General features: G+C 35.9%; 2 protein-coding genes and 1 long non-coding RNA gene across 7 annotated transcripts in view; 1 reads left to right on the top strand and 2 right to left on the bottom strand.

Annotated features, from left to right (window-relative positions):
- The window catches only part of LOC107715813 (phosphorylase b kinase regulatory subunit alpha, liver isoform-like), a 19,979-nt gene extending 15,258 nt beyond the window's left edge, over positions 1-4,721 (bottom strand). For both annotated transcript variants that reach the window (XM_016522022.1, XM_016522021.1), the window contains exons 1-8: positions 4,086-4,721; positions 3,309-3,467; positions 2,654-2,701; positions 2,335-2,503; positions 1,435-1,517; positions 1,279-1,359; positions 1,103-1,201; positions 692-838 (exon numbers count right to left, since the gene is read on the bottom strand). In XM_016522022.1, the coding sequence (XP_016377508.1) occupies positions 692-838; positions 1,103-1,201; positions 1,279-1,359; positions 1,435-1,517; positions 2,335-2,503; positions 2,654-2,701; positions 3,309-3,467; positions 4,086-4,163 (864 nt within the window). In that variant the 5' untranslated portion in view covers positions 4,164-4,721. The remainder of the gene's footprint in view (positions 1-691; positions 839-1,102; positions 1,202-1,278; positions 1,360-1,434; positions 1,518-2,334; positions 2,504-2,653; positions 2,702-3,308; positions 3,468-4,085) is intronic.
- Positions 1-13,814, top strand: part of LOC107715816 (uncharacterized) — a 16,934-nt gene extending 3,120 nt beyond the window's left edge. Inside the window, exons 1-3 of one of the 2 annotated variants that reach the window (XR_001637141.1) lie at positions 7,864-7,897; positions 13,589-13,651; positions 13,735-13,814. This is a non-coding gene — a long non-coding RNA (uncharacterized LOC107715816). Of the gene's footprint in view, positions 1-7,863; positions 7,898-13,588; positions 13,652-13,734 lie in introns of those variants that run through there. The other variant, XR_001637142.1, reaches the window with a different exon arrangement.
- LOC107715814 (collagen alpha-2(VI) chain-like) lies at positions 5,730-20,957 on the bottom strand. Of its 3 annotated transcripts, none has more exons than XM_016522023.1 (28): positions 20,792-20,957; positions 17,774-17,872; positions 16,469-17,076; positions 16,293-16,313; positions 15,036-15,101; positions 14,856-14,909; positions 14,675-14,719; positions 14,309-14,335; positions 14,186-14,212; positions 14,033-14,077; positions 13,878-13,931; positions 13,739-13,801; positions 13,578-13,640; positions 13,444-13,497; positions 13,318-13,353; positions 13,172-13,234; positions 12,922-12,984; positions 12,738-12,800; positions 12,500-12,562; positions 12,362-12,412; positions 12,148-12,246; positions 11,958-12,020; positions 11,032-11,067; positions 10,911-10,956; positions 10,675-10,827; positions 9,997-10,452; positions 9,860-9,898; positions 5,730-6,794 (listed from the first exon to the last, which is right to left on the bottom strand). In XM_016522023.1, the coding sequence occupies exons 2-28, from the start codon at positions 17,862-17,864 to the stop codon at positions 6,193-6,195; spliced, it is 3,051 nt and encodes a 1,016-aa protein (XP_016377509.1). In that variant the 5' UTR covers positions 17,865-17,872; positions 20,792-20,957; the 3' UTR covers positions 5,730-6,192. The 3 variants fall into 3 exon arrangements, with proteins under 3 accessions (XP_016377509.1, XP_016377510.1, XP_016377511.1); XM_016522024.1 differs by having other exon boundaries at positions 20,796-20,957; XM_016522025.1 differs by lacking the exon at positions 5,730-6,794 and adding an exon at positions 7,908-8,751.
- Positions 20,958-21,779: the final 822 nt, after the last annotated feature.

The following is a 21,779-nucleotide window of genomic DNA, read 5'->3' as shown; positions in this document are numbered from 1 at the left end:
AAGGAGGGGGCTTTGTAGAAAACGAAGCGTTTGAGAGAGGCGGGGCATAGAGGACCTACAATAATGTACAGTATTTTGAAAAATAATGTGTTTTTTGAACATTAAAGCATGTGAACATATTCTGTTACACCAAATACACAAAATAATGATCTTTAAAAAAGCATCATATGACCCCTTTAAGTTTTTGCATTCTTTCTCAAAACATTAGCATTCTCTCACAAAACTTTTGCATCTTTGCACCCTCTTGTAAAACTGTTGCGCTCCCCTGAGAAACTTTGCATTCACTTGCAAAAGCACTGAAATGTTTTTTTCCTCCCAACTATTATTTCCATCACTAAGGTTTTTAGAGAGAATGCAAATGTTTTGTGAGCTTACACCATTGAAATATAATTTGTCCTCCCATCTCTATTTTAACATCACCATCAGGCAGAGTTCCAAAGTTTTTTAATAATATTATATAATATACATGGCTCATTCTATCTCAAGTGGTGCAGTTGGTTGCTTGACCATTTTTAATTACCCCCCAGATATAATCACCCGAAAAGAGGAATTTAAAAAAAATGCATTTTCTTACACACTCTCGCTCTCCCATAAAAATAAAATTAAGTAATAAAATTACATTTCATTAAAAATCTGAAATGTTCTGCATGTACACTAAACCAGCATAGCCTTTTCCTTAATGGCCCAGTACCTGCAGTTTGGTGATGATTTCACTCTTTGTGATGTTGACCAGATCTGCATCCTCCACTGCAAACGCAGGAAAGGAGATGACAGAGAGCAGACCGGCATCTATCTCTTTAGAGGTGGAAGCTCGAGGTAGCATGGAGCACAAGATAGACTAGAAACACAATGAGAAACAAGATGTTTGACTCTGGAAATCATGGATATCTTTTACTGATTGAGAAAAAAAATACATAATCTTAAATGTGAATCACTGACTTAAAAACTAAAGAATAAACCTGGGCTGCATCTCCCAAAACCATTGTAAGCATAAGTAGATCATACAGTATATACCAATGGTGCCAATGATGATTTTCGGAAATGCAGCCCTGGTCTGTAAAATAATAACCAACTACGAAACACATTCAATTGATTCATTTACCTGACAATGTTCTACTTCATCTGGGAGAACATGAATCACTGATTTTGGGCCTCCATGAGCTCCAAACAAGTCAAGCTCATCAATGGCCTCCAAAGCTGCCTAACAATGTGAACAGCAAACAAAAATCAACTTCTGAATGAGCGGAGTGACTAAACCAGACCAGATGCCTCTCCTACCTTAGCCATTCCAACAGAGCTGCCGTTTAGTTCAGGAATTCCTTGATTGGTTTTGTCTCCTCTCTCCCACATCCCATAATCCTGCAGGGGAGTGTGAGCTGTGATGCCAGTTCGGTAACTGTTAACTAAGAACGTGATAAACCAATGAGAACTTACAGCCACTTTGTACGCTGCCTCGATGTAGAAAACCAGGTTCTGGATAAACACCACCTCGTCCAAGTTAGATATGATATGTAGACCTGCGATGCAATTTCAATCATAATCAAAAAGGTTGCTAAAAAATAGGAAACCCCACAACACAACCAGCACAGTCTAAACTCCAATTCCATGGTGTTTGCTTTGAGGCAAATCTATGTTATCTATACAGAATCTGTGGACTATTTTCACATATTCTGCTCTAGTTTTTGGGGAAAATCTATAGAATTGTGTGGAATGGAATTGCTAAACTGTACTAACTATGCTTTGTAGCTGAAAACATTTTTAAGTGTACCAAATTAGTAAATAAACCAAGTCGTGAGTAATGTGGAGAACTTTGTGAATGATAGCCATTTCAATTTGGCAGAAATCTGCATAGTTTTCTGTTTTCTGAAAACCTCTGTAAGGACAGATTCTGTGGGGACCTGGCTATAAGTACACCTAAAAGTTATTAAAAAATTTTTTTTACCACATATACAAGTTAAAAATTTTCAGGCATTTTCAGGAAAATGGACCATTTGGATTACTATACAATTTTTTTTAGAATAAAAAAGCCCCTAAAACCTCTTGCATCTGACAAGCAACAGCAAACAGCAAATCATTTGATATCAGAAATCATAAAACCCGCATGAGATTTCAAGGAAATCACAGGAAAGAAAACTGTGCTGGTCAAGAAATTTCAAGGGGTCTTTAAAGGGACAGTTAACCCAAAAATGAAAATCATTTATTCACCTTCATGTTTTGTGTTCCAAATAAGGAAAAAGTCATAAGGTTTGGAATAACATAAGTGTGACTAAATAATTGAATGAACAAATTTTAATTTTTGGGTGAACTGTCCAGTCTATAGATTGTTCGTCTCACCTGAGGCGGTCATCTGAGCCAATGTGAGCAGGTACAGTGAAGTGGCATCAACCTGCAGGTGCCCCCACTGATCATCTCCAACCACTGTGGCACAGGAAGGCGTGTGATATTTGGCATGCAGGCAGTCCTTTGTGCTCTGTGTGTGTTTGAACTTCTCTACCTTTGCCACCTGCAGTAATATATACACATGCTTAGCCAGGCCAGAGAGCTGTGTTGTCAGCTCAAGAATGAATGAACTGATGAATAAATGAAAGAATAAAAACTATATAGCTGGGTTTAGAATAACAAATGAGCAAGACCATAGAGTTAAATGCAGTACCTGTCTCATCATACACTGCAGCAGCCCCTGCATTAGCTTAACCACACTCTGAAAAAAAAAATGCTGTTAATAGTACAAGTATTGATTTCATCTGGAAATAAACAAGCAGCACAATATTCTGGATAAATTTATACTTGCGCACACAATTGCCAGACACAACTATATTTATGTAATATACTGTACACAAAGAGATTTTTTTTAAAGAAATGAATACTTTTATTCAGTAAGGACGTATTAAACTAATCAAAATTTACATTAAGCCTTTTATAATGATTTTTTTTTATAAGTTTGAAGGTTTTTTATTTCTTTTGAACTTTCCCCGAACAGCGCATGTGACACTGAAGACTGGAGTAATGGCTGCTGAAAATTCAGCTTTGCCATCACAGGATTAAATTACATTTTAAAATATATTCAAATAGTAACATTTCACAGTATTACGGCTTAAATTACTGAGCATAAGAGACTGAAAAATCTTACTGACTTCTAAAGCTTTGAACAGTAGTGTGTATATACACGATTGCGTCAGCTACACATAACAAAAGACATTTGTTATGTGTAGTTGAAGCAATCATCCAACAACCTGTTACATTACTCAACGACAATGTGCTCCTGAACAATGCCACAACAGGTGGTGATGTTTTAAAGTTCCAGTCACCTGTTCAAGCTCGTAGGCTTTAGCTTTGTCCTCATCACGGTCTGCATTCTTGCGGTAAGCCATGCCGAGCCCCCACACTGCCAAGATGCTGTAAACATTATCTCTGACCCAGGCATCCTTCTGCTGCTCGCTAGCTGGCAGTAGACCTGTCACTGGATTCTATATGGAGAGGTCAAACCCATCTTCATTTATTCAAATATACACCATATAATTAAATACAAGCTTGATCCGATTTGTTATGCTAATTCTCATAACACTTACATATTTCATACGTTTTAAATACTAGTAACGTGCTGCGGAAATGTTAATTTATACAAATAAATAATAAAAAATCAAACATAGATATATTGATCATTTATTACTTATACAGTTGTACATAAAGCATCAGCTCTACTTTTAAAGGAATTTACATGCTGCAGATAATACAAATATTTTCCATGTTTTAATAATTCAGTTTGGCTTTACGAACAATTTAGATTGTTTAGAACAGAGATTTGCAGAACACATTAGAATTAGAATAGATCAAAATATAGAATTATTAGAATAGATTAGTATATATTAATGTATATAATATAGATTAGAACATTGGAGTAAAATAGAATAGTATGGAATTATATAGTACCTCCGAACAGAATAATACATTATATAGCGCTAAATAGAATAGAATATATAATAGAGCAGAACAGAAAAGAATGGAGTAGAAGAGAATAGCACGATATATAACACAGTAGAATAGAATAGAATAGAATAGAATTCTCGATCATGTTTTGAACAAACCTGGTGGCATAATATTGTTTCTTGGACAAGTCTTGCAAAACCATCCAACCTCACTCCTGAATTACTGCGGCTCCTCATGCTGTCATCTCTTTATGATCTTGACATAGAATTTATGAAGATATGAAAGAGAAAACCGTCTGCTTCCTGATCGATGAGAAGAGAGCATGCAACCAGATCTTTACTGAAACGTTAGCCTATTAGTGATTCATGATGACTAGCCAAGTCATGTCCGTCCGCAATGTTGTCCATACATTTACTTCATAAAAAAAACGATTAAAATAAACAGGCCCACCATACAAGCAGGCTTTTCAAAATCAATAAACGTCCTTCTACCATTTTAAGGATCTGAATTAAAGCTCTGTATGTTCATTAAGCATTGCACATCCCGCCTGAATTCCGATGTTGACAGCAAACGACAGCCCGCCCACATGATGACGTACGGCTGTTTAAGTGACAGGAAAACTCGGAAGTGCAGCAAGCCTTTCGCCAGCATCCATGGACGAACGGAAGATTTATAGTTATTTTAAAACAAGCATTCCCTTTCTCAAGAGCTGGTTTAGGTTGTAAATGTTTTTTCTAATCATTCATGCCTATTCCTCGTGCTAAGTGCTACCAAAATGTTAATTAAAACGTCTTGTTTTGTCATTGGGGTCCGCCTACGGTATGTGCTCTGGACCAAACGCGATTTGTTTTCATGTAGAAGCTCGTCTTTTGATTGGTTCACGATGTGTACATTAAAGTGCATTGGGAGCATTGACCTTGAAAGCCAAAAGTAAAGTTTCTCTCTAGTTTTACGAGGCCATTGTGTTGTTAGGGAACAGTTTCATCAACATTGTTCAACTATATAAAAGTATGCTTTTAATTTTTACAACATAAGTGCCACATTTCTGATCTGTATATTTTCTTTTCAGAGACTTGAACCAATGACCAGAGTGACCTTAAACTTAATTATTTCTACTTTGACTCATGGACCAATCCAAAGTCCAAAAAAATCAATTTGCATTTAGTGACGATAGCCCCCCAGGCCTGAATTTCTCACTATGTTTTTCAGTAAAAACTAAAACAACAGACGACTGCTTCTGTAATACATAATATAGAACAGAACAGAATAGCACAGAACAGAACAAAAAGAATATACTAAAGTAGAACAACAGAATTAGGGTGGAGTGGAATAGAATTCTCATTCATTTTAAACAAACCTGGTGACATAATATTGCTTCTTAAACAAAAACCACAGACTCCTCGGTTGTGTTACCACAGCTTGTTTTATTGAACTAAAATTTATTTTGACAGCAACTATGGAAATCATCATTCAAGTGTCCAACAGCATGTCAAATATTCAAATGTTCCTTTTTGGTTCTTATAATTAAGAGACTGATTGCGGTACTAATAATTATCCCATAATTATCCTGTACATTAAAATGTAGGTGTGAAGAAGCTTCTATATTTCACTGTAGGTAAATGTTAAATCTGAAACACTGGATTTCTAAGCATGTGTTGGCTCAAGAGTAAATGTGCTGTGGAAGGTGGCATAGATTTATTTTAGCTACTACAGGCCCTTTTTAAGTCAATGGTAATTTAAATTTAACAATGTTTTTAGACAATTTTATCTTAAATGATACAGAATGAATGTGGCAAGTGTTCTTTTTCAAATTATTGTACCCCTGAATTAGTGCACTTTTTACTAATGTGCATCTGATAATGATATGCAGGAAAAACTCCAGTCTTACTCTGGTTTAGCACCTTGTGTATAGGAATACATAAAACAAAAAATCCTTTCAGAATAAAAAATACAGAAAAAAAACTACAGTTGCAACTTTGTCAAAGTAAACATTCAGTACATATTCTTTGGAGTGTTACTAATAACTTGGCCTCTTGGTTTACTGCAGTGTCTTCCTGTACCCAAAGCCCATCTCCACTGGTGAAATCATTGAGTTAAATCCAATGGTTATCCTAAGCAGGATAACCTTTTTACCTCTTTTACCACAATATAAGTGCATAAATTGCATAGATTTAGTGTAATAAAATGCATCAGTTCTACTCTAACCACTGTGCTGAACCCTATGACACACCAATCCCCCCCTTTACAAAAAACCCACCAAACCTCTCAACAGATCCACCGAATAAATCGCTCAAAAAAGCTGGCTTTGTTCAGACTAGCAAAATCCTGACCCCTGAAAATGGCCGTCTGGTCTCCCAGCGAAAGCTTCGCTAGGATCTCCTTGTCAACATCGCTGCCCAAAGCAATCGCTGTGGGAACGCCCTCTGCTCTGCGCATCGCACTAATGCCTTCCTCCAGGTTCTTGTTGCTGGTGACCCCATCGGTGATGAAGACGAATGCCAGCTCGGCATTTCGTCTAACCAATCGTGTGCCTCTGCTCGTGACAATGTTGTTGACGGCGTAGATAATACCACTGCCCACATTGGAAGTAGAATCCAGGTACCTCAAGTTGGCCAGGCCATCTGTGATGACAGTGAAGTTGTTGGTGAGTTTGAAGGCCAACTGATGTTGGTTTTCATCACCATACTGCAGAAGAGCCACCCTGGCATTGCGTTCATCGTTGTCTCCCCGGGCGAGGGTCAGGCGGTTAGCGACGTTCTCCACGAACTCACGTGCATAGCGGAAATTCTCCTGACCCATGCGCTCCGAGCCATCCAGCATGAAGATGAGATCAACAGGCCGCTGGATGCAGTTGGCTACAGCTGGCTCTATAAGATACAAAAAACAGCAATGATTGTCTTGGTTGACATGCTTGATTTGCTCCAGTGGAAATTTCCTGAATTAAAATAATGAATTGTGCAAAATAAATGTGTTAGTTTACAGAGATAAGGTTCATTTAAGAGCAAATAAACCTAACGAAAATAAACATTTCATTGCTAAAGATATTTATTTGTCAGAAATAATTCAAGTTGCATTTCTTGCAGTCCAAGAGCTTGCCATTTTTTCATTGCACATTTCTGATATACAGTATACATATATAATACTTACTACTAAATATACATAATCTTGCATTACCAAGAAAAATCTCATTATTGTCTATTCTTAGTCTATTTTTCTTTCACTCACGGATGGTCAATATCAGGATGCTCGTAGCTAATTCACATTGATATGTATTTCCATTCAAAAAGATTCACTGAGATAATCATCAAACATAAATGGCCATTAACATTTATATAAGGAGGCTACAAAAAGTATTACTGAATTGCCGTTGTAGTGCATGAATGCTATTATAAAGATATGTCAGATACTCTCTAAAGCTTTCTGTTGCCTAAACTTAACCTAACTTTTGGGGGCAATTTAGAAAATAAATTTAACCAGAAAAAATATTGAACAATTTTTTAGGAATAAAACGATATGCTATAGCATTGGTAAAGCAGTTTATAAAAAATCTTTAATTTATCATACCAATTATTTGTGTAAAATATAGTGGGTATTTGAAAGTCAACCATGGTAAAGCAGCACTAAAAAGCTCCATTGATATTTGACTAACCTATGAGAAGCTACAGGCTTGTGACTTCAGCCTTAATGTGCAAAGTGCAAAACTGATATGAAATACAGTCTCAAAATGAATTGTTCATTAATTTACAGATGCTTTAAAGGAATAGATCAAGCAAAAAAATTACAATTCAGTCATCATTATCTGGTTCTGTCATTCAAAACCTGTATGAATTTCTGATTTTTGATGTACTACTTTACGACACGTTTATGGAGTTTTTATTTCCTGATCACTCTATGTTTTCATTCTTAGGAAAAGATCGACATTTCCTTTTGTGTTCCTTTGAAGAAAGAAAGTCATACAAATTTGAACAATGTGAGTAAGTAAATGATGACAGAATTTTAATTTTTCATGTAAACTAACCCTTCATTTATCAGTTACCACTATCTTTGATATTCACAACACCAAAGCATTTATAAAAGATCAAAATGCCTTCAAATCCTAGAAGCCCTGAGGAATCAAGCAAAACAGGATAAGCTAATGAGAGCATGCTATGCAAGCAAAGTGTCGAAAAATCTGTTCATCTATTCAAAATGTGTTCATTTCGCATATTTGAATGCAAAAAAATTATTACAGAGCAGCAGGCATTGAGGTCAAGAGGCAAAGGTTGCCATTTCACATTTTTGCAGCAGGGAATTGCTTTTAGCAGAGGCTAGCCAACAAATGTAAGTGGCTGATAACTGCCCATGATGTTAACTATTTTACATGCTATTTCTTGCAAATTAAATGTTACATCTTTAAGAGAGGTATTAGCAATGGCATTCGATTAACGCAATTTGTTAACGCAAATACTATATTCATGCATAGACCAGCTAGCTTTTTACTTAACAACTCTACAGTGAGGCCAAGTGTATTCTTTTAGTCAAGCTATCAGTTCGAATTTTTGGAAATGCCCAATCATGCTTTCTAACACAAGCCAAGAGCTTTGTTTGGGTCTCCCATCATATCGGAATAGATCACTCTAAATGAGTTAATGAACAGATCGGTCCATCTCTGTTTGTCAGGTTCAGAGGACAGTTTAGCCATCTGGGCTGCGTAAGCCAATGTAGCTACAGCCTTGGTGTAGGTATCGGGGTGTTTGGCCTCTTGTAGATTGTTGAATAAGTTTGGGACGCTTAGTACAGTGGTTGGGATGGGACTGTCCTTCCACTCCTCTGCAAGGGCGTCATCTGCAAGTGAGTGTTGAAACAATAGTTTTAGGGGCCTCCTAGCAACTGGCTCTGCCTAGTTGCTGTTTTGATTGATTGATTTTAGTTTTTGATTTGATATCTTTCGCATTGATCATTGTGCATTTTGCTGACACACTCATTTACACACCTTTGTTGTGATAATGTGACATTTCCCTTGAGAGACTGGACTGGTTATCACACATAACAAGTGTATGATTAATATTCATAACATACATATGAGATGTATAACTCAACATATGTATAACATTTGTTATGTTTAATGAACCATTAATGTATAAAAAAAATGACTTTTTATAAATACAGTATGTTGATCATTTACCTTGCAGATCTAGACAGTTCTGTGGATTTTATATTATTTAGCAGAAAAAAACATTATTATTATGACTTTAATAGGCCAAATACAACCTGATTTTTTTCTTTCTTTCTTTTTTTAATTAGCATGCTAGCTGTTATAGCTGACACAGCAACTATTAGTGTCATCTAATAATTGGCCATGAACAATAATGTATGCAGTGTTGTTATCGGTAACTAAAAGTGAAAAATAATTTTCGGTAATTGAAATAGAGTGAAATAAAAATTAGATGAAAAACTTAAAAAATTCAAATTGAAAATGTTGCCTTAACAAAAAACTGAAATAAATATGAATGTTGAAGTACTAAAATAACTAAAACAAAAATTTTAAAATAAATTAAAGTTTAAAATAAATATTAAAAACACAAAAACTAATAAAATGACAAAAGTGCATAACATGACTAAAATTAAAAATTAAAACTGAAAACATAAAAATAAAAGCTACAGTAATTCAAAATATGAATGAATACTATAATTGTATATAAATAATACTAAAATAACACTGACTGTATGCATTGTATAGAGTATTTTCCCCCTATTTAAATCCATTTAAACCCTATGAAAAAAGAAAATTATAAAAAGATTGCAGTTATGTAAAGAAAATATTACAAATAATAAATATATGTATTTTACTGTATACATTAAGTTAACTGAAAGAAAAAGATTCAGAATGTTTTTTCAGCAATTAGGAGAGTTAATCATACACATCTTTGTGTATATGAACAACAACACTTACCACTTTTACATGGAAGATCAGGGCAAACGATCACTGGATCTAAAACAAATAAAGAAAATAAAAGTAATTAAAAGACAATAATTTCTGGATATCAAGACAGCAAGCTAAAACCATAGTAAAGTCAGGGCAGGACTCACCTGGGCAGAGTACAGTCTCAATCCTATCGATGAAATCCTCTGCAACTAGATCAGCGAAACGCCTCATTCCCATGACTCTTCCATCTTTTCTGCAAGCAATGGACTTGAGGCTTTCGTTCTCCTCTGGCTGGTCAAACATGTCACCAATACCGATGGCATTCACGTCTATGCTGGTGTCTGTGCAGAGGTAATTGAGCAGTTTGTCGTCATCACGAGGGTCGTACCGGCCGTCTGTGATCACAACCACCGTCACATTAGCCTTCGCACGACGGCTATCGCGAATCAGGTTATCGTAGGCGAACTTCAGGGCAGAAGGCGTCCATGTTCCTCCAGCGATCCACTCAAGCTTCTTCACGGCGTTTTTGAAGGCGGACATTGAGTCGATCTTGGAGTCGTTGAGGCGAATGGCCTGGAATGTTCCATTGTGACTGTACTGGACAACGCCGACTCGAGTCCCTGAGATATTTAGCAAACACAGATTTTGTTAGATTACATCAAACCACTTCTGCATTGCTACTTAAAGTAAGCTAATTCTGATTTTTTTCCCAAAGAGATTCCAGAACAAACATTAAAAAAAACAATTTGGACTACAATTTGACATTTTCTAAAGTAAATATGAATGGTGCTTGCCCATGCAAACGCTGGCCCTTCAATGTTTTTTTATTTTATTTTTTTTACCTGTTTCAGAACTGGGATCTTTTGCTATTGAGCCCAGTCTGTTGATGGTGTTGATCACGAAGTTCTTCTCAAGGGTGAAGTTGGTCAACCCCACACTTTCAGAGCTGTCAATCACAAACACAATGTCCAGGGCACCACATCTCTTTTCACAGTCTGAAACAGACAAGAACATTTACTGAATATAATGCAGCGATACATTTATTTTTATGATGAGAATCTCAGTATGAGAATCTTACCACAGCATCCACAGGTCTCTCTGATGTAGTTCATGACATCACATTCCTGAGGAAATATATAGTATATATTCAACATTTTTCCATTAAGTAATTTTGAGTAATTTAATTACTTAATGCTTACAGTAAGGCCAGGGTCTCCCTCTGGTCCGGGGTCACCCTGTTAAGGACACAATTTGAAATCATTTAATAAAAAAATCACTTAAATCGCACTGCCAAACATTCAGAACTTGGCATTTACTGTTGTTTAAGGACTTTTCTATGGCCAAATAAATGAAATATCCCAAATGTAGGGCTGGGCCAAAATTTTTTTTTCCATATCAACGATATCATGATATTCATTTACCATTAATGGTGAAGGAAATGCTTTCCACATGTTTGTTAGATCTTGAGAATCAATGTAAACATAACTTGTTTGTTCAGAATCATAATTAAACTCCACAGATTTAGCTACATTTTAATTTAGAGCCCTATTAAAACCAATTTATTTAATTTTTTCCCTAAATTATGTGTTTTCCATTATAAAATGCTATAAATGAAAAATAGAAGACTATATATCTCTTTCGCATAGTACATAATTTTTCAGTGTCTGCAGTCTCAATATATGAAGACATATGAAGACATGAACTTCATCTCCAGAGCTGCTCCAAAAGTCCGAGATTATGTGTGTGTGTGTGTGTGTGTGTGTGTGTGTGTGTGTGTGTGTGTGTGCATTTATGTATTCAACAGTATTTTTTCTCAAATGAAATTGTGAAATGAAGCGACTCTCGGAGCAGCTCTGGAGATATGTACATGTCTTCATATATTGTGACTGAAGACTGAAAATTGATATGCTAGATGAACGAGAACAAGCCGGCTTATTAGCAACATGCACTGACTGACTATTGTTGCTCTTATTTCTGCTGTGTGATAGACTGTTAGATTAATCCATATCAAGAGCTTATCATCGTTAGACATCAATTTTATTGCGATCTTGATATGATATAGTTTATCACCCAGCCCTACCCAAACACCATTTTAACATTAATATGCACTAAAAATTAAACTTGCATCTCTTCCTGGGTCTCCTCTAGGCCCCCTTCGTCCAGGTTCTCCTGAAGGCCCAGGCTCTCCCTGAAACACAATGAAAAAATATGATCACATTATGAAAGTAAAACTGGTTGCAAATGGCATTTCATTTTGATTTTATAAAAAACTTCTGAACAGTAAACATGCAACAAAAATGAGTCAATTTGCTGACCGACTCTCCAGGAGTTCCCTTTGGACCTGGGCCGCCCTTTGGTCCACAGTCTCCTCTACTTCCCCTGGGACCAGGTGCACCTTTATCACCCCTGTCACCCTGTTAAACACAGATTTATTATATTTATTTGTAAAATATAAAATATAATGTGATCTAAAGCTCTGTAAATTGAAATTTCTTTCAGTACAAGTACAAATTTAACTCATTACGGTACCGTAGGTCCCCTTGGTCCAGGATAGCTGAATCCAGGTCTGCCAGAATCACCCTTCGGCAAAAGAATCAGTATATTGTATTTACAACAGACATGCAAGCATTGATTTTAAAACCATCAGTTTTTTTGTGTGTGAAGTACCTTTGGTCCTAGAGAGCCAGGATCACCTCTAGGGCCAGAATCACCTGCATCACCTTGGGAACCCTATAATAGATATAACATGTTCTTTGCTGGCTGTTCATCCAGCTAAATAAGTTCAGCATCTGACGTAAGCAGTGAGACAAAAAGGCAGCTGTTTTTGGTTTTGGACATTTTCAGCCAGTTTGTACTGTGAAATGGCTGACAAATATGACATTTAGCAAGATTTTGTAATTTTTACATTTCTGCCTGGTTCTCCAGGACCTCCTGGTGGGCCTCTTGGTCCTGGAAGTCCGTTATCACCCTGAAAGTTAGTAACAAAAGCCAGAAAAATATTTATGTTTTCATTTATTATATCATCAAACCAATACAAATCAATTTTCAACAATAACCTGTGTTTAAGCAGCCAAATCAGTGACTCTTACCTTGGATCCTTTGTTGCCAACTTCGCCCGAAAGACCCCTGGGTCCCTCAGAACCTGGTTCACCCTGTCAAACATTATAAATATTTTAATCAATCAGGACATTGTTAAAATAATTGTTAAATAACATAGTCTCCCCTCATGCAATCTGAGTTTACAATAAAATAAGAGCCACTTACTAAGCACCTTTTTTAATTGGTAACTGAGAACCAATTCTTTGTAAAGTTATAATTTTCGGTGAACCCAACACTGACCTTTTCTCCTTTTGGCCCATTATTTCCGGTGCTGCCTTTAGGCCCAAAGTCTCCTCGTCTTCCCTAAAAATACAATGGTAAATATCACCAAAAGTTAACCTACTGTAGTGTTACAAGGGGAATATAACAGGAAAAGAATTCCTCACAGGGTCGCCTTTAGGTCCAGGTCCTCCAGCTGTACCCTATAAAACAAAACAAAGTTCTCTTTAACATCATCTCTAATTTACAATGTTAAAATAACAATAATGACCATAATTAAAACAAATACATACAGCAGATCCTTTCTGGCCAGGAATTCCAGGTGTTCCGGGACTTCCTCTCTCTCCCTGTAGGGGGTGTCAGAGAGCATATTACAATATTATTGATAACTAATGTTAGTGTAATCTCTGTAGTTATGAAATCTTACTTTGGGTCCAGGATCTCCAGCTGGCCCAAGTGGACCTGGTCTTCCTGGACGACCTGGATCGCCCTGAGAAGAAAGTGAGGAACCATGACACCTCAAACCACAATGCCTAATGGCTTTTACGTAAATGCCAATTTTTCTTTTCTCTGCAATTTCTCAGGTACCTTTTCTCCCAGAGCCCCTGCAAGACCAGGTTCTCCAACATCTCCAGGATAGCCATCAGGACCCTGTAAAAGGCACATTCATCTGTTAATGGACTTGCATAATACCAGTATCTGTTCCCCAAATGAAAAAGACTCACACCTTGTCGCCGGGGTCACCTTTGCAGCCAGGAGCGCCGATCCTGCCAATTTTTCCCTGTTAAAAAATAGTCCGTTTTATTAAATTTTTATATTTTTATTATTTACTTGAATTTTTTGCTATCCACACTTCACTACCCCACATTTACTATTACTTACCTTCTGTCCATCTGTTCCATTTCGGCCCAGTATTCCTGCAACACCCTGTTAGACAAATAAAAAATTTTTTTATATATAAATATTTCAAAATAGATGCAGCATGAAAGATTCTGTAAACAGAGAACATATAAAATGATAAGCAAACAGTCTTACCTTCTTCCCTTGTGCTCCAATTTCTCCCTAAAAACAGATAATTTGCATGTAAAATTTTTGGTGCATTACCAATAAGTCAACCATATTTATTAGATCTTACAGATAACATTGAGAAAATCATACCTTTTCACCTCTGAGACCAGGCTCTCCCTAAATGAGAATAAACAGGAGAGTGGTTACAAACAGTAATCTGGACAAATCAAGTGCAATAAGTTTAATGACAGCTAATTAGATGTACACAGAAACTGAAATGAAATGCTTGAAGTGAACTGAGCATTTAACACAATATTTACTTAAAAATCACAAAAAAGACAGAAAAAAATAAAATTATATATTGCTCCCTTCTAGTAATCAGCCAAGCAAAAACACTTATCAGTTAAAGCAGATAATCTAAAAATAGCCAAACATATGCAGAATAATTGGTCTGATCAATACATATTGGTTTATGATTAGGCATTTAATCGCACCTGAGGAATGTGAAGAACTTACTTTAGGTCCAGGATGTCCAATGGGTCCCTCAATACCTGGATCTCCCTGTAGGTTTTGACATGAGTTAATACAAATAGTACTGGTGTGAGAGCCTCACTGAATATGCATTAGATTTAGTACAGACTTTGGTTGAAATGCAGTGTTTTACCAAATGCATTCAATAGAACTGGTTTGTACTCACAGGACGTCCTCTTTGACCTTTAAGACCGGGGTCGCCATTATCACCTTTAGCTCCCTGTAATAATCAAGACGTTAGATCAAGTGTTAAGCAGAAAGAAAAAGAGAGTGAAATTACTTGATAGTTAAGATTTCTGTCAGTGCTGTCTTTTTAAACCCAATTTATTTTTTTTAAGATACTCACTTTCTGTCCCCTGAGTCCCGGTGGACCCGGAGGTCCTGGAGTCTCCAGACATTTCGTAGAGTAGCACTGGAAAATAATGATGAAATTGAATTAGAAAACATTGTAATGTAAAAAGAGTTGGAAAAAGGTTCTTCAGACTTTAAAAATGTTGGTTCAAAAAAATGGTTCTTTGAAGAACTATTCACTGAAAGGTGAAAAAATGGTTCTTCTGTTTCAATGCTGAAAAAAAAAAAACTCCTTTCGTTTTTAGGCAAGGCAAGGCAAGGCCAATTTCATTTATAGAGCACAAGTTTAACATAACCATAGTTGATCCAAAGTGCTTTAAAATAAAATAAATCAGAATTTAAAAGAGAAAAAGAGGGGAGAAGTATAAAAAAAACTAAGTTCAATAAAACAATTCAAATGTATATCACTGATTCTTGAGACATTGGACAAAACATGTCCAGCAATTGTAATTGGTATTAGGTTTAAAAATGAAAATATTTTCAATTGTAAATGTAATGGGGGATTAATGTATTTAACACAATTATCCCCTTCAGTTTATTTTTTCCATTATTATATCAAATCTATGACACTTATCGTCTTCTCACTACATCTAAAACAGTGTGTCCACAGAGAAGGGTTCAATCATTCATATGCTATAAAATGGATAACAATGTTTTTAATGATGAAAAAGAGCTTGTTTTGTCAAGGGCAACACTTAATAATATCTCATATCAAAGCAAGGTTGTTTTTCAATGACAAATGCGTGTTTCATAAGGTTTCAAAATTGTGTCCCCACTTTTTGTCAACACCGTCAGACATTCAAAAAAATGTAAAAAAAAAAAAAAAAAAAAAAACAGGGAATATCAGGGCCAGCTGTCACTCTAATGGACCCCCTTGCCACATTCCACCTCTGCAGAGTACATCAGTGTCAGGCTCTGGTAAGTTTTATAGTTTTAGAATATTTTAAATCCTAATGTTAATATTTCCAAGTGTTAGATAATTATATTCTCCTGAAGCAGGTTCTATTAGCATCTAGCATCAACAGCATCAATTTATGTTATGTTTCTGGAGTATTGAGCTTAAAGGGAGCATGTGGAGGGAAAACAAAAGAGGGCCAAGAATGGATCCCTGTGGAACACCACAATGGATAGGCGCAGTATATTTTAGGAGTATATAGTGAGAGCTCTGAGGAAAGTGATGCAACATGTTGGCACCCAATGAAGAAAAAAAAATGTAAATCAATAGATGGCAGTACACTGATATGGATCTCACCTCTTGATAAGCCAGATGAAGCTGTAAGAAAGAACAAGACCAAAGAAAGATTATTATAATAATAGCTCTTAGCTCACAACAAATATGAAGTACTAAATGAATTAAATCATTAAATACATTTTAGGGTATTGTGCCACTGCATATCCAAAAGAAAAGTATTAAAGACATTGCATTACCATTGTGTCATAAATGCGATCGATTGTTGATTGCACTATGAGTGGCCGCACTCCCGCGAGATCAACCGCCATATATTTGTTACGATAAACTCCAGCAGGTGAGTTAGCGATCTCCCTGAGTCCCGTCTCCTCTAGGTTCCTGGATGATGCGACAGAGAAGATCTTAATGAATTCGTCACGTGCTCGTTCTGCCGCCACTTTGATCCCACCACATGGGTTTCCTGTCACGTGACCATCGGTGATTACCACCGCAAAGCGTTTGGCATTGGGTTTGGACGGCGAGCGGACCAGTTGCTGGGTCATGTTGGTGATGGCGCAGTCAATGTACGTGCCCTTGCCCAGGTAATTTATTTTTAGGAGCTTAGTGATGAACTCATCTTTACTGGTGATGGCACTGATGATCTCCTGCCGCTGGGAGAAGTGAAGGCCTCCTACAGACCAGCTGATCTGAACTAAACCTTTGTAGTTAACGTCTTCTAGTTTCCTAGCAAAAGCGGCGGTGAACTTTTTGATGCTGTCTACCAAGCTGCCAGGTGGGTTCTCCTGCAGAGCTATGGTTTCAGATGTGTCGATGACAAAGTACAAGTCGATTGGGCATTCAGTTGTTTCTGGAGAAAGAGAGAACACATACAGCGAATTAAGTCACTAAAACAACATAAAATAATATTAAATAATCTTTATATTTCTTAAAATAATGCACTACCATTCAAAAGTACGGGGTAAGTAATTTATTTTTCTTTAAAGAAATAAATAAAATTAAACTAAACTGGTCACAAGAAGTGACAACAAATGCATTCATAATAGTACAAAAATATATTTTAAATAAATGCTTTTTTACTTTCTGTTTATCAAGGAATCTCAAAAAATGTCAGTAAGTTTTTTTTAATGAAATTACAAACTTGTATTCAGTAATTACGCATTAAATTGGTCATAAGCGACAATAAAGACATTTTAATGGGGTAAGAAAATGTGTGAATGTGTGATTTTTTTATTGATTTCTTTTATTCTTGTGATGGCAAAGCATTTGAGCGTCATTACTCTAGTCTTCAGTGTCACATGATCCTTCAGAAATCATTTTAATATGCTGATTTAATGCTCAAGAAACATTTCTTAATATTATCAATCTTGTGTTGCTTAATATTTTTGTGAAAACTTTTTTTTTTGGTAAATATAAAGTCCAAAATAACAGAATTTATTTGAAATATAAATCACCCATCCATATTTTTTTAATAAAACACGTGTAATGAATAATGCATTCATAGAATACAACAGAATAATCGGTTACTGAAATAAGCGTTTCCTCACTTGTGCAGGGATTCTGGCTGGCCGGAATCTGGCCCTGTGTGTGAACGCCCACAAACAACAGGAGGAGGATCGATAGTCTCATCATCCTCATTCTCCTTCCTAAACACACAAACAAACAGGATGTGTTGACCATGATCACAACACGCTCAGAATCTGTGCCCATCTGTGGACATCTGTTATATTCTAGCAGGCCAATTACATTTACAAAACATCAGAAATTTTGCAAGAAAGCAAAACATGTCTCTCCAGTGCCAGAATTTGGGGAATGTGACTATTTACCACTTTAAATTACTCTAATGCACAATCATAAAATTACTATCAGTAAAACAGCGTAAATTGAGTTTCACAGAACCCCAGTTGCATTATCCATCTAACAAGGGGCATAGAAACTGCTAAACTGGTAAAAAAAAATATTAAAATAAGACAATATTTCATTAATTAAGATCACAAATTATTATTGAATTTGTGTCAAATATATTACAGCAATGCCCTTGAAAATGTTCAAACAGAGTTAACTGTCAAATGGAAACATTTGGACTGAATTAGCCACACCCATAAGCAGTTGAACTGAACAATGAAGGATAGGAATTCAAGAGGCAATGGCATTCTGGGAAATGAACTGTTATGCCACTTTGGTCCATAAATCTGTCTGTAGGGCCTTTGGATTCATTATTATTATTTTACACTTCCTTAACTTCAAATTAAAATTTCAGTTCTAGCTCCTGTTTGCCTCCTCAATTCAAATTCACCACAAATTCAATTCTGAATGCCACAAAACCTTACTATATACGTCATACAAACTAATTCCATTGATTTTTAGGCATATCTAATACAGTTTTTTTTATGTCAGTCTGGAAATTAGCTACTTTTGTAGTCACGTTAAATTAACCATGGTTTTATTGTAGTAAAAATGTAGTAACCATGTTTTTTTGGCGTATTGATTACCATTTGTATAACCACAGTTTTACTATAAATACCATGGTTTAACTATAGTGACCATGGTTTTTTGGTTTTATTTGTAGTAAAACCATGGTTATTTTTCGTAAATGTTCATTTGTTTACAATATGTATAAATACTACTGGAGCCAGAGATTCATCCACCATCTGTAGAATAAGAGCTTGTCTTGATTCTGAATGTTATTGGATGGCAATAAAGTTGCTCAGTTTGTAGTTTTAAAACCCAGAAAAAATAGCATTTTGTTTCATGAAATCCAATGGCTTTATACAATTGCATTTTAACATTTGAGTAAAATAAGGGCGTGGTCAACGTTACCTGAAGAGATTTCTTGTTTTGTCTTACAGTATAAATTACACAGTTCTATTTCAAACTTACATTTTGAAGATTTTTTATGCAAGTTGTTAACAAGTTGCTAAATAAATACTGACTACAATAACCACAAAGATGTGCGTTTGCATGCTTGACGAATCAGACAACCATTCTTCAAATCAAATCAAACCTTCTTCAAATCAAAGTTTGTAATGTTGTCATTCACCTCATAGCTGGTTGGATTGGTTCACGTCTTATAACTCTTAAGTTATAAATTTATTAAGTCTTTTAACTATAAAGACTTTCTCAAATGTTTTAAAATCTCTCTGAGAAAAGTGAATGGGAACTACTTGTACTTCCGGGACCAAGGCAACTGGAAAAAAATGGGCAGTCGCTCTATTAACTTGAAATAAGGGTGTGGCCTACTTGCCCGGAAGTTGTTTCTAATTGTTCAGATACAGTAAGTGTCTATAATAATAATAATATAATAATTTACTTTTCACTGTGTAGTATTAATGGAATTAATAAAGTTTCTCAATGTCATTATTCATGTGTGAATTATTGTACAGACTGCTGCTAAAGCACCATACAGATGCAACTGTTAATTTTCACAGCATTGGTCAAGATGGACCAATCACAGCCCTCATGATTACTGTGTATAGATAGATTGCTGGGGATTTTCATCCATATGTCAGATATCAATCACTGGAATTAACAAATTTAAACAATTGCACAGTTTAGTATATCAAATGTGTCCAATAAAACAAAAGTGACTCAAAGTGACTTTCTGAGCCCCCAGCCGTCCCCTAAAGTAAGACAACTTTTGTCTCAGAGGAGACAGTTATTTGTTGCTCATTCTAAATAGATAATCTGATCAACTAATCTGAGGTCATATTCTCTTTGGTCCTGATCTCAGTTTGTCTGATGCCAAATCATACTAACATTTAACTCATTACTACTGAACTGTCAAAGCATTTTCAGTTAAACTATCTGATTCATCTGAGACAATCCTCAACAATTAGTAAAGTTTTACTAGCATTTTGTATTTGAAACCATTATCTCAGCTATGCCTTCATGTTTATTAAAATTAGCTGATCTGATATATGCATGCCGTTAAATAAATACTGCAACAAATCAGAAATATGGCGTTTTGCCACAAACGCCTTACATTCAATCAGCACAGGTGATCCAATGACATGACTAATTACTAAATAATTATAATGCACATATTATTTTAAAAATGTTTAGTTATTTTACATTTTATTACATTAGGTATCAAGGTTGTTTGTTTATCATACTGATTACACCATAACTCCAGGTAGGCTACTGTATTTCAGGCTCATATTTAGACAATAAATGATATGCAATATACAGTATAGGAAAATATATAGCCATAATCTAAACTCAAAATATCCAAAAAGAGTTTACAATCAATCAAAAAGAGCAGCAGCACGCATATGTGACATATAGGACGAACAACGACATTAAATGGCTTGATAAAGTACATGCAACACACTGAGTTTTGAAATCACAAATAATAAAGCATGCAAAACCGTTTATTCTTTTCACTAAATCCTTTTTCGGCAAATTTAAGGAGCAAGCGACAATTTACAGATGACTGAATAGCCGAACAATGTGCAGCTAAGTGATAGTTTAAGTGCCTTTCCAAACTTTCAAGTGCATTTCCAAACTTCCACTCTTCAGAGACAGAAACGCACTAAAAAGTTATATAAAAGTCAGACATCACTTACCTACCCAAGATCAGGAAATCTGAAGAACTTTTCGAGTGCTGATTTGTTTAAAGTTACCAAACATACATTCCGAACTAGATAAAGCAGAAATCAAAATAAAGTCCAAAATAAGGGAGTGAGTGAGAAGCCAAGCTGCAGGAGAAGTTTCCTCTGCGCTTCTCCCAGCTTGAACAGAAGTCTCTCGTCCCTCCTTTCATCAGCGCTAAGGGAACAGAGCATCTGTGCACTGCCTCTTCTGTCCGCATGGCGGCGCTGTGCATCCACACTGATGGACTACACTCCCACTCCTCACGACTTTTGATGGATATCTGGTGATAAGAGGAGGGGGTATATGGATTACTATGGGATTACAATTCTGCCACAATTCTGCTCGCGAAAGATCATATTTTTAGCGCCCAAAAGTGCGTTTTGCACGCGCGCGAATTGAGTTGTGTGGATTTTCGTGCGCTCGAAATACTTTCTTCTTTGCGAGACAAACATTTTCCCCACAAAACTCAGTTCGCGCGCGTGCAAAACGCACTTTTGCGCGCTCAAAATATGATCTTTCGCGCGCAGAATTGTGGCAGAATTGTAATCCCATAGATTACCCATAAATGTTCACAAAGTCCTGAGTGAGGACATCTTATTGAATTATATTTATTTTAAAAAAAAGCGTGTGCTGAATTAATAGGAACTCTCACGTCACATGGCTTTCGTTTGTGGAAGTGCTCTAATGCACATGGATAGCATTTGTCCGCAAAATGACAAATTGTTCATTTTCAAAGAAAACAAGAGTTATGGCATCTTTTTTTAGTTCTATTTGCAGTTTTCTAGAGAATGCATGGGAAAATCACTGCCAGATGTTATTAGTAAAGACGTTAAATACTCTGTATATACAGTATAGGCTCTATATCCTACTGTTGTTGTTGTACTTCCTATTGTTTGCAAAGTATAAATACTTTACCATTTGAATAATATATCATGATTTTTTTATATTACGGTAATAAGA

The sequence above is a fragment of the Sinocyclocheilus rhinocerous genome, unplaced genomic scaffold, assembly GCF_001515625.1.
Source record: "Sinocyclocheilus rhinocerous isolate Xijiao unplaced genomic scaffold, SAMN03320098_v1.1 scaffold899, whole genome shotgun sequence".
In the NCBI taxonomy this organism is placed as follows: domain Eukaryota; kingdom Metazoa; phylum Chordata; class Actinopteri; order Cypriniformes; family Cyprinidae; genus Sinocyclocheilus; species Sinocyclocheilus rhinocerous.
The sequence above is the reverse complement of the archived record's forward strand: the minus strand, read 5'-3'. Positions and strand labels throughout refer to the sequence as shown.

What these genes read in the sequence shown, in the direction of transcription:
- LOC107715814 (XM_016522023.1), bottom strand. Translation starts at nt 17,864, where the DNA reads ATGAGGATGATGAGACTATCGATCCTCCTCCTGTTGTTTGTGGGCGTT. An exon ending in TTGGACATCCTGGACCTAAA is followed by an intron (nt 14,336 to 14,674) that starts GTAAGTTCTTCA and finishes ATTCTCATTTAG; the next exon opens with GGAGAGCCTGGTCTCAGAGG. An exon ending in AAGGTGACCCCGGCGACAAG is followed by an intron (nt 13,802 to 13,877) that starts GTGTGAGTCTTT and finishes TGCCTTTTACAG; the next exon opens with GGTCCTGATGGCTATCCTGG.